Raw genomic sequence first — 12,406 nt, 5'->3', positions numbered from 1 at the left:
TTGGGAAACGAGCATACGCTATCTCTCTGTTGCTCTCTTTTCTCACACTCTCTGTGTCCCTTGGGTGTTGCTGTCTGTTCCTTGCAACTTAACAGGCGGGGACCTCCAGTAGCAAAAGATGCCGATAGCGTCCTCTTTCACCCGCTGGTAGTGGGGAGCGATAACACCACATCGCTGAGAGAGCGCGATGCCATTCCCCTTCGCCTCGCAGCAGGGACCCGCACTTTACATATTCAAAACTAATCCTCCCCTGAATATATAGACTGGTTTTATGTATAGAGCACGATCCAGGAATCACCAAAGGGCATCTCCAGCACTCGGAAGAACACTTGAGCTGATTTTATTAGTGCTTTATATAATTCTGGCAGCGATACACACACTGCGACAGGGTGCTGTGTACAAACTGGCCTTCAGATGGAAGGTGACAGCTCCTCAGAGAGAAATAAGAGCTGTAGAGACACTCCTTAAAATTAAATAGATAAAAAATACAGAATGAAATAGAAACGAGCTTCTTCTTTGAGATGCAGTGACCACAGTAATGCAAAGAAGCTCCCACTATCTTTGTAGATTTATGACATTTTGAAGCAATTTTATGGGTTTTCCTGTACAAGCTTATTACTTTATTCACTTATACCAATAAAAGCATGTTTTATGGTGATGTGGTTACACTGCTCTGTTACAAGACAAATATTATGTCACATGAATCCTTTTGAGCAATAAAAGTAATGTTATTTGTTTTACTTGGAGCTGAATGTGCTGTGGTATGTGGTTGTAGACTTTCTTTTGCGAGAACTGAGTCAAGTGGAAATGATGAGGAAGTTGTAGATCTCTGAGATAGACAGTGAAAGACTGGGTTGAAGAAAAGGCCCGGCCGTTTGCAGCAGGCATCATTATTTTTTTCAAAACCGACCCAACTATAGAAGTAGATACAGCTGAAATCTCACAGACTGAAAAAAAAAACAAAAACATTTGGCACAGAACACACACACACACACACACAAACATACAATATAATCTCTACAGTCAAAGCTGTCCATAGAGGGGCTAAAGGGGAGAATTTTCTGGGGCCCAACCTTTTGGAGAAAAAATGTTGGTTTTCATAGCTGAGCCATAAATGTGCACAAATGTCAAGAGTAAAGTAGGTGACACTGAAAAAAATTAAGGGAAAAATAATTAAAATTGCAAAAAGATTCAAAAATAAAAAGTGAAAATGGGCAAAAAGGGACAAAAATGTTGGAAAAATAAAGTGGTAACAGAGTGACAAACATGGGTTCAAAGAAGCAAAAATAAAATACGAGCAGTAGAAATTACTTAAAAATAACCTGACACGCCAGATGGATTTGTTTCAGACATCCATCTGGAAAACCACTGATAGACAGTGTTTGGTGAAAGGGCAGAGCCTTTGAAAAAAACTCGGAGGGTGACTGGATGAACTGTCTGTCTGTCACATCTTTATGGGCCAATCAGAGCAACAAAACACGTGACATCGTAGCCGCTACAGAGGAATAAACTCCACATAGAACAGCATAACGCGAACCATGGCAACTGTAGACATGTCAGTTCATGACTTTTGTTGTTTTTGAATAGAAAACAACTCAATGCTGTTCTCTGTTCTTCTTTTAATGAAGAAATGTCAAGTTCTGATAAAACTGGCCTTTTAGCAGCATCCACACTAATCTCTTCTGCCATAACCGTATCGGCTTCTTGTTGCTGCTTGCATACGTCTCGACTCCACCATGCCCAAAAGTACTGCCCCTTGTTGCTGATTGGTCCTGTCACTTTCTAACCAGGCCCAACAGTTCAAACGGGAGCTTTGCAAGATGGATTCGCAAGTGTGAAATACTGAAACTGGCAGATCCATCTGCTTTGCAACTTAAAAAGGCAAAGTAAAAAAAAGTTTTAAAAAAGTTGGAATAATGGTGAAAAGTTGTTAGACAGTGGTAAAAAAAAAAAAAAAAAAGTAAAAATAGGTGAAAATGATGACAATGGGTAACAGAGGCAACAATGGGCAAAAAATAGCAAAAAGTAGACGAACACTTGGCTGAAGTCATGAAAAAAGGTAAAAGCAGAACAAATTGGTTAAAAAAAATACAAAAAATTGGTTAAAAGTGGCAAAAAAAGTGAAAAATGTTGACTATAGTAGTGAGAAGGAGGGTAACAACACAGATAGAAAAGATTTAAAGAGGAAAAAATTGGTGGAAAAACAGGTGGAAACAGTGATGAAAAGGAATTACAGAGTGACAAAAATTGGTTCAAAAAAGCAAAAATGGCATACAAACAACAAAAATTGGCTGAGAAAAGATAAAAAGGGTCGAAATTGGCAAAAAAAAGTTAAAAGCGGTTAAAAGGAGCAGCAATGGGTACAGAGGTAGAAATGGATCAACTATGCCATTGTGTGATCGTGTATTTTATGTATTCTGTGTTTTGTCTTTGCAATGCAGTGCTTGTTTTGTATGAATTTGTCATTTTTTATGTTGTGACTGTGTGTTCTTGGGAATTTTATGAATTTCAAAAGGCCAGTTAGAGATGGACATTGCAAATTAGCTATATGAATAAACCTATATAAATAAACATTAAATAAATAAAAACAAAAATAAATGTGGTAAAAAGGAATGGCAAAAAGTTGCAGAATAGATGGCCCAAGAGGCTAAACGTAGAAAAAATGGGAAAAAGTGGCAAAAAAAAAAAAAAAAGTGCAGAAAATTGTGAATTAAGTAGTAAGGAAAAATTAAAAAGGTGGGCAAAATAGGTTCAAAGTGGCAAAAATGGGTGAATAAATGGAATGCAACTATCAATAATGGGTTGAGAGAGGTTAAATCGGTCAGAAATGGGCAAAAATGGTGAAAAGTGGTCAAAAAGTGGTAGCAATGGGGATGGGGGCAAAAATGGGTCAAATGTGGAAAAACGTGCAGCAAAAATGGATTGGAAAAGGCTAATAAGCATCCCAAATTGGCAGGAAAATGATGAAAAAGCAGTTTAAAAGCGGCAACAATGGGTTACAGAGGCAAATTTTATGGGGTGCGGCTAAGATCAGTTGAAGTCCATGGACTCAGACTTTCAGTGTTTCGGCAGTGACAGGAAATTCCTTGACAACATTTTTTGCACGAATGCTGATTATTTATAAAAACTCTTTAAAAACTGTACCTTCATTCAAAAACAATCAAAAATTTCTTTTTGAAAATATGGCAAACAGTTTGAAAAAAATAATTTCAATCAATGTTTGTTTACATTCCACCATTTCATAATCAAAGTTATCTCAGGACACAAAGAGGGCAGATCCAGACCGTGGATTCTATCCAATAGTCAAGACTACATGGACTATTTGATAGAGTAGTCCATGTAGGACTTTTCATTTAAAATCACACAAACATTTAGAAAATGCATGGATGGAAACTTTTAGCTAATACTCTTTTACTCCTCTTCCTCTTATTAACACTGATAATCATAAATATTTGTTGCTTCTTTTATTAGTTTTGAATAAAATGAGCAGATAATGGAAGGATGACAGCGATAAGACAAACATCATTCGCCTGCATAACAACCAAACTCAATTCTCTGTCCCACTTAGTTAAAGAGACTAATCCTGCTACTTAAGAAGTCTGTTTCCATTTACTGAGGAAATATTGACGGATGGCTCATTTCCTTTAAAGAGCTCTGTTTTCCCAGGCAGTGTCCTGGACGCCAATGCCCCGGAGGAGCGGCTCCTCCCTTAGACTAACATGACCACAGCTCCGGGGGGAAGCAGCTTTGCATAATATCCACAAATTTACACCCAAAATTTGTCTAAACGAACACCTTAAAAAGCAAGTCCTGGAAGAAGTGCCCTGAGCTATAGACAGTGTTTGGAAGGAACGGAACGCTGAGGTGTGTCCTGTTTGAGTCTGAGCGAGAGTCATGAGAAACTAAATATTTCTCGTGTTTATTCAGCCATTATTGAGCCGGCTATGTTGACTGAAACTTCCCTTTTTTTCTGTCTGTGTTGCATCGTTGAAGTTGTGTGAGTGCAGTAAAAAATATAACGATAATGAAGTCTTTATTGACTCGCATATTGAATTCTGTTTAAAGAAAGTTAATATTAATGATCCATCATATGCTCCCATTCAGCATGTTGCCCAAGGCAGGTGTCGGTAATATTGACCATGCTGAGAGAATCTTCTAGCCGAAGCACAACAACACAAAAAGTTAAAGCTACATTGCCATCAGTGAGCTCCAATAAAAGACATTAAAGGTAAAGTGAGGTGTAGCTTTTCAAACACTCATTACCTATAAACAGATGTTCCCCAGCTGCCGACTCACAAAAAGCACTGCTGACAACAACTGTTAAGGCCGAAATTATGCAGAGAAATGCATCTCTATAACCTAGGACCTTCAGAGAAGGCCTCATAACCACTCTGTCTGAAGAAACAAGATGGCTGATGAAGAAATTAATGCAGGCAAAGTCATTATCTTCCCTCCTAAAACCACAGTGGGTTTATGTCCCCCTGTGTCGCTTTTTCTCTGGGGCTAGCATTTAAGTGTCGATGGACTTATAAAAGATAGGACAAGCCAACTGTGCTCCTTTTGTCTCCATGCCTCCATATGGGAGGCTGCAGCATATGCAAGAACTGGCTCAGCTTCTGTAAAACTTCCATTAAAGATGCACAACTAAGGCTCTGCCAGCTTGAATATTACCTCTCCGCGCAAATTATTTATGGCTCGGAAAAAACGCTGATGATGAGCATCTCCAGCGACTTGTCTAAATAAAAACACTTTTCTCTGCAATTTCAGCTCTGCTTCTTTTTTTTTCCTCCCTTTTTTTCAGGGGATGTGCTAAAGCATTTGTAGAAACAAAAGGTATGCAGTTTTATTCTCCGAGTAAGGTTTAAATGGTATAGTAACATCAGCAGGAAACAGTGAGCGCTATAATGCACTGACATGATCAGTTGGTGATTTTTAGACCAAAAGATGTTTATAATTGCTTCAAGAAACAAAGAGATGATAAATATGAGAAATAGAGGAGCGCCTCATCGTTATGATATGTCATTAAATCTCCCCTTAACAATGCCATGTCGTCTTCTCCTTTCATGACTCAGCCGTCCGTCCATCCGTCCGTCTGCACATGACGGCGACTCCTCTCCGGACCAATATTGACCTAATTTAGCATGCGAAGAATATGAAGAAGTTAACCTTTGGAAAAAAACACCTCCCAGCAACATTAATTGACAAACCGCATCAATTCTCCCTCCTACCCCTCTTTTGTAATTACTCTGCCGCACGTTTGATTGCCGCTGCGGAGCTGAGGACCCACGCTTCATTTGCCGTGAGGTCATCGGCAGCCCTCAGAAATATGAATATGATTTATACAGGAAGTGAGTGTGCTCTGCACACTGCATGTGTGTGCAGGAGACACAAAAAAGAAGAGAGAGAGAGAGGGGGGAATGTCCTTGGCTACGTACTGTATGTTGCATGAGGAGATTAATGCCTCCCTGGCAGCCATATCTGCTTAGCAGGAGGACTTCTCCAAAGTACACCGCATGTAATTATCTGGCAAGTTTATACTAGTTTTAGATAAAGAGGCACTCTATGGCACATTTTTCAAGTTGCCTCAATTGCTGCTCTATCTGTGTAATTTGCAACTTTAGAAAAGTGCCAGCCCTCCATTTTGACATGACTGCTTGATGCTTTTGTTGTGAAATATAGAGCTGGAGACATGTGGAAAGAATGCAGAGGTTATTTTAAGCAAACCTTTAAATGCGTTCAATTTCTGGTTAATAGTAGGGATGGGCATTTCAAGGAAAATTACTCATTGAAAGTGGCTGGCATTTATTCAGCGAAATTCAAAGGTTATAGGAGATGGACAGGAATGTACTGAGGTTGTTAGCTTCATGCTAATATATTATGAAAATTGCAGTTAACAGGCTCACAGATGTAGTAGGGAAAGGGCTTTATTTTGAACTTTTTAAAGAAGAGTAATCATTATTGCACAGTAGAAGACAGGCATAGCAAATAAATATACAAAAGAAGGATAAAAACAATACCTAATGCTTTGTTAAAAAGTATCTGGAAACAGAACAAGTTGAGACATACATGATATGGACAAAACTATTTGACCACTGTTACTGTGTCTCTGTGGAGCATTATGAAGGCCAATAAGGCCTGGCTCACAATCTCTGTTCCAGTTTATCCCAAGGTGCACCATGGGTTTGAGGTCAGGGCTCTGTGAAGGAAAGTTAAATTCTCCCAAACCAAACTCACAAAACAATGTCTTTACAGTCCTTCACGGTGGAATAGAAAAGGGCCTTCTCCAAACTGTTGCCTCCACTAAACTTCATAGTTGGCATAATCTAGACAGGCAGGTAACGTTCTCCCAGCATCCACCAAACCCAGACTTGCCCATCTGACTGCTGAACGCTGCACTGTTCAGCAGTCACTTTCTGACTGCCAAACAGAGAAGAGCAATCTGTCACTCCATGGAACACGTGCTCTTGTGGGGTTTTATGAGGTCTTCCGCTTCATGGCTGTTGTTCCTAAATGCTTCCACTTTCTAATAATATCACTTAGAGTTGTCTAATCGAAACACCTGAATTCAATAATTAACAGGTGTGGCCAAATACTTTTGTGAACGGAGTGTATTTAATTCCCCCCTCAATAAATTAGAAAAAGCATTCCATTTTCCTTTTATAAATTCATAATTTATTATTTATTATTTTATTATTATCATTTTAAAACTGTTTTTGAGAAATAAAATCTTGAAAGAGGACTTTTTAGTTTGTGTAAAGAGGTAAAAGAAAGGGAATAGTCATTCATCCTATCAGAATTTTATGTCTTTGCTGTTGCTAGGCAGGATAATGCTGTACTTCTGGCTCTGCGATTGGTGTGACCTCTAAAGACTTACACTGGGCCTGAGTAAAGTCATTCAACTAGAGAATATTTTCAAATAAGGGTAAGACTGACCAAATCACATTTCCCCTTTCTGTGATTGGTCTCAGTTATCTTTGTCTTTGTGAGAACTTGTGCCTGCTGTATGGAACACAAATCTAAAGCTTGCTTAAGGAGGAGAGCAGGCCCTGCTCTAGAGTTTGTCCACTACTTTGTCCATGCCATTGTCCATTAGGTCACCCCAGCCTTCAGTATGTCAATTAAAAATGATATAAATACTTAAATTAACACATTGTTGTGTTAAACATACACTATAATGTGTAATAAATAAACTCCCTACCTATATGAGACCGTTAAAATATTAACTTTTCGATAATGTGTAAATTTAATCTCAGAACCAGTGAGAATTATATAAACTGGAGGAGAGTTAAAAGTGTTAAATTTAACAGGGAGTTGACTTAACACTTAAGATTTTACTGTGTATCTCATTTTTCATCACAGCAAATTCCAGTTGTATTTTCCACCACTGTACATAAGTAGGCCAACCCGGATGTGCGAGCTGTTCCCCCTCTGGGACGAGAGGTAGTGTGTCTAGAAAGTCTCCATTTCTGTTTCTTCTCCAAGTTCACTCCAAGCACCAGGACAGAGGTAGAGACTGTGCATGACAACACTGCTCACAGGCCTCCAGGATAACGGTTCTCCTGCCAATCTCAGTCACTGTCATCCAAGTTCATCCTGCACTTTAAGATGCTTGATACATGCAGCTCTGGGCTTTCCTATAACATTTAGGATTAACTTTTTTTTTTTTCTAGATGACTCTCATTTGTTTTGGTCTCTCTGAAGGTGATCGGGGATGTGGATGGGCTGGACAGTGAAACCAGGATGGCGCCCTTTCAGGGTCAGAGCAGTGCCGATAAGACAGAGGACAAGGAACGAGCGAGTGCTCCACAAAAGCTGCATAAACGGAAGAAGCTATTTGGGAGTGAGTGTTACCTTTTGTTTTTAGATTTTATTATGCAATAAAATAATTTATCATTTATTCTCCCTGTGTTTGGGTGCGTATCTCACGTACTGACCAGGTGACATTTTTCCAATCTACTATTGTCCAATTTTGGTGAGCCTGTGTGAATTGTTGTGAATTTTTACATCATATAATCATATCTACAAAATTGAGCGAATACACTAAAAAATAATAATTATGCCAAAAACCTGGACTTTAAGTAATCAAATTACACGTACGTTTTCCATGTATTTTCATTACATTTGGTGAAGGTGAAATACTTCCTTAAAGTAAAGCATAAAACAGTGTTGAGAGAGCTTAAAATAATTGAGTAACTTGGGTCATAATAAGTTGAATTAGAGTTATGCAAACTTGCACATAAAGGTTAAATGTTAATTTGATTACTGAATGTAAACTCAAGTTAATCTTTCACATAAACTGTATTTGTTAAATTAAATACATATTGCCCTAAACAGGAAGCAAACTAGCAACCCTCTTGATGTGAGCAGCACTAATCCCTGCGCCACTATGTGGCCCACATACCATTATTCATCTGTTCCTCTCTTAATTTACTGCCTATCTTGGCCTGGACACTCATGAAAAGTGGGTTTTTAAACTCAATGAGTTTTTCCTCCTGGTTAAATAAATGGTTGAGTAAATAAATAAATAGTGACATGCACTCAGCATCATGGAGTGTTTCTTTCCCTCAGGGAGCAATCGTGTTGAGCCGGTGGGAGAAAGTGGGTGTGGCTCCAGCTTTGCACTGCAGGACCTTCACCGATGACATCAGAGCAAAGGAAGAGACTGTTTGACATCGATGTGAGTCACTAACTGTTTGACAGTCTTTATGTTAAACTATGCAGTAGTTATAATACACCCTTTTAATCATTTCTCCTCGTATTGCTGTGAAACAGAATATTTGAAAATATCTTGTAGATATATATTATCATTGTACCACCAACTCATAAATGTTGTTTTATTGATTCCATTGGTGATTATCAATAGCTATTTATAAGCAGGGAAATTCATGTGTTGTACATTTGTGAAGTCCTTCTTATGTGCTAATTTATTCTTTGAAAAAACTACTAAAGGCACCTTATGGAAGGGGGATTCTACTTAATCACATGTAGCAACATCAGGAATGTCAAATGTGTTATTTGAGCATCCCTTGCTGAGTAAACAATCAAATATCTGTGACCTGATTGGTTGTTCATAACCTAATAAAGAATGTTCAGCTTCACTTCTAATGAATGCAGTTTTGGTTGGTCCAGTTTCCAGCGCTGCTTCAACACGATGAAAAATGAAGATGCTCAAAGTCGCTAATCAGAACCCGAGTGATAAAATATCAATATTGGCCTCACATTAAGCAGGATAATATTCAGGCCAGCTTGATTTGTATTGAATATGTGTCTGCTAGCCGGTGCTCAGTGTAATGAAGTGGCTCACAAATCAGGCCATAATGGCTGCCTACTTACACATATTGCTTAATTAAAGGTTGTGAGCTTATTAGCATGTGTCTCTGGCACAGGGCGCAGGGAGATGGGAATCAGGACTCGTGTCATTGAGGGCTGGGCTTTAAAGGTTTTATAGATAGCTAACCTATCATACTAAAGCCATAGCCTCCCCTAAAATCGGATCTTAATAACCTGTCATTTTCATTGATGATGATTCTCCTTTATGGGCCGCCGTTATGGATCAACTTCTCGGTCCTGTTGGATGGAGAGAGCGGCCATTCAGGCTCGTCATTACCGGGAACACGCCTTACTTTGGCCTTGAAGTTGCTCCTCACCTCCATGTTTAAACCATCACAGTGGTGGCCCGGGGGCTTTGTGCACAGTGCATATGGACACACACAGTACAACACATTCTCTCTCACTCATACACACACATAACACCTTGGTTTATGATTGTCAGAGATTAGGCGGGGACAGAGACCTTCAGTGTAAAAGTCCCAATAACAAGAGATATATGAAAAAAGTCTATTAAGTCTTTCAGATTTATCTCACTCTATTTGATATTAATTTGCACAATACTACATCCATTTTAAAATTCCATTATACATTAGGTAAACAGGCAGCAATATTTTGAATATTTTAATGGATCATTAGCAAAGCTTTCCCTGACCAAAAGGGGAGACCCCCCAAGCATACTAAATGTATGGTGCTACCACCAAAAGATAGAACTCCCATGTTAAAATATAAATACTTATAAAAAGTATTCAAAAATATAAATTTATATATAAATGAAATTAAGTTCCTTAAATATGTGATGAATACAAAACTTTTATGGAGGTATTATTGTATGTTTTAGCTTGAATTACTTTATCATTATCTCAATAACATTTTTACAACTTTTATATTTTTTCTCCTAAAAACACTTAAGGTGTTTAGTTTTCATCTAATTTAAAGAAAGTTTACATCATGATTGACCAACTGTGATGACAAAGGAAAACAAAAATGTTCTTAAAACGGTCTTTATTCTGTTTTTTCTTTAAGACAATATTGATATTGTTCTTGGCTAAGAGTAAAATCTAACAGCACTCTGACCGATAATTGAGTGCTGAGATGAGAGTATACAATGTTTATTTTTTTACACGTCAGCATTAAGATTTGCTAGACTGAGAATTCACACTAAAATAGAATTGTAACTTCCATTTTAGTGCATTTTCATCATTTGGGATTTGCTTTTTGTCTGGATTATTTTTTCCATGTGTTGCATTGAGGAGATTTTTCAGTCTAGCCACGCTGCCATAAAGCCCTGAACAGTGGAGGGCTGCAGTGATGGTTGTCCTTCTGGAAATTTTGTCCCATCTCCACACAGGATCTCTAGAGCTCAGTCAGAGTGACCATTGGGTTCTTGGTCACCTCTCTTACTAAGGTCCTTCTTCCTCCATTGCCCCGTTTGGCCCGATGACCAGCTCTTGGAGGATTCATGGTTGTTAGAGGCTTTTTCCATTTGACAATTATGGAGGCTATTGTGCTCTTGGGAACCATTAGTGCAACAGAATTTTTTTTCTGAGCTCTGCAGGCAGTTCCTTAGACCTCATGACTTGTTTTTTCTCTGGCGACGTTTCCATTACCCTTAGAAATGCCAAAATCTAAATAGCACATTAAGAAACTGGTAATGCAAACACCTGAATTTCGAGAAACCTCTCCAATATCGCTTAAAACTTTTAGCTCTCATGAGGAGGCTTCGATATAAAAATGTATCACAAAAGTGCAATAAAAACGTTTCTGCATTTACACATCAAAGGACGTATGGTGTCACATGATCAGTTCACAGACAACATGACGCGGTACATGTGGACAGAAGAGGAGACGAGACTTTTCTTAACATCATACTTACACCCTTATATGTGGCTTTTACGTACATACGGACATTGCCTCTGAACTATCATCCATTGCCTTTATCATTTGTTTAAAATTATCAAGGCAAGAGCTGTAGATATAATCATAACTGTACCAACATGCCACAGGTTTTGAACCTCCAGCTTCTTGCAGCGGAGTCACTCAAGTTGAGAATTATACACATTGCGAGGCTCATGCCCAAAACTCCTTTCAATGGAAACACATTCAAAGCACAGTTGTACTTAGTCAAAATTTTAGAAATATCGCTTTTATTTTGTGACAAACTTTAATGGAAACCCAGCTTCTGATATGTAGATTAATGGAAAATGGGAGGCACACACACCAAATTTTAAGTGTTTTGTAAAGGGTCTGCCCACTTATGTCAATGAGATAATTAAGTTTTTATTTTTACGTTTGCAAAAATGTCTTAAATTATGTTTTCATTTTGTTAAAGTATGTTATGTATCAAATGATATCAGATTTTCCTTTTTTTTAAAGTAAATAATAATTATTAATTTACCAGAGATTGATACCCATGTAAAGTTTTTGTGTGGGGACTGCTGTGACCTTTGTAAAATGTCTGCTAAAGACAGCAGCCTAATGAGTAGATATAAAACCCCTGTGCATACAAGAGCTCTCCCACAGATGAAGAGACCCTTCAGACTGTGTGTATTCTCTGTAAAGAGAGAGGCGGCCATGATCTTAAGTACTAGCAAAATTTGTTTAGTTGCATCCTGTTCTTCTGTCTGCCTTTGATGCTAGCCAGAGCCTTTTGAGCTAATGTGCTCCAATTAGAAATCACTCCATTAACAGTGACAGAGCTACACCTCCCAATTCAATCAGCGCCCTAATGAACATGAAGCAGAGATGCTGCCTCTCAGAGATGACAGCAAGCACCTCTCTCACTCTGTTTCTCTCATTCTTCCTCTCTTTCTTTTTTTTTTCTACTTTTTCTATTTACTTTTAATGGTGGCCTACAAATAAGGGCAGGTAAGCTGCAGACATTCACACTGCATTATGCAACGATTCCACAAACTGATAGCTCTGTATAAATGTATCATTTCTGACGAACAGCTTTTGTTCCTCTTCCTGCCTTTTCTCCAGTGTGATGCCTCTCCAGCTCTCTGTTTCATCATCATCAAAACAATGCCCTCTGCAACAGTTTCCAACTGGGTGCAAAGGGTGCAGAAACTGAGAGGGC

The 12,406-nt window shown here is 38.5% G+C and overlaps 1 protein-coding gene across 1 annotated transcript in view; it reads left to right on the top strand.

Moving 5' to 3' along the window:
- The window catches only part of ofcc1 (orofacial cleft 1 candidate 1), a 198,188-nt gene that overhangs the window by 161,736 nt on the left and 24,046 nt on the right, over positions 1 to 12,406 (top strand). Inside the window, exon 23 of the mRNA XM_041814710.1 lies at positions 7,702 to 7,840. Within this exon, the coding sequence (XP_041670644.1) occupies positions 7,702 to 7,840 (139 nt within the window). The remainder of the gene's footprint in view (positions 1 to 7,701; positions 7,841 to 12,406) is intronic.

This window comes from Cheilinus undulatus, linkage group 19 (assembly GCF_018320785.1).
Source record: "Cheilinus undulatus linkage group 19, ASM1832078v1, whole genome shotgun sequence".
Classification (NCBI taxonomy): Eukaryota; Metazoa; Chordata; class Actinopteri; order Labriformes; family Labridae; genus Cheilinus; species Cheilinus undulatus.
The sequence above is the reverse complement of the archived record's forward strand: the minus strand, read 5'-3'. Positions and strand labels throughout refer to the sequence as shown.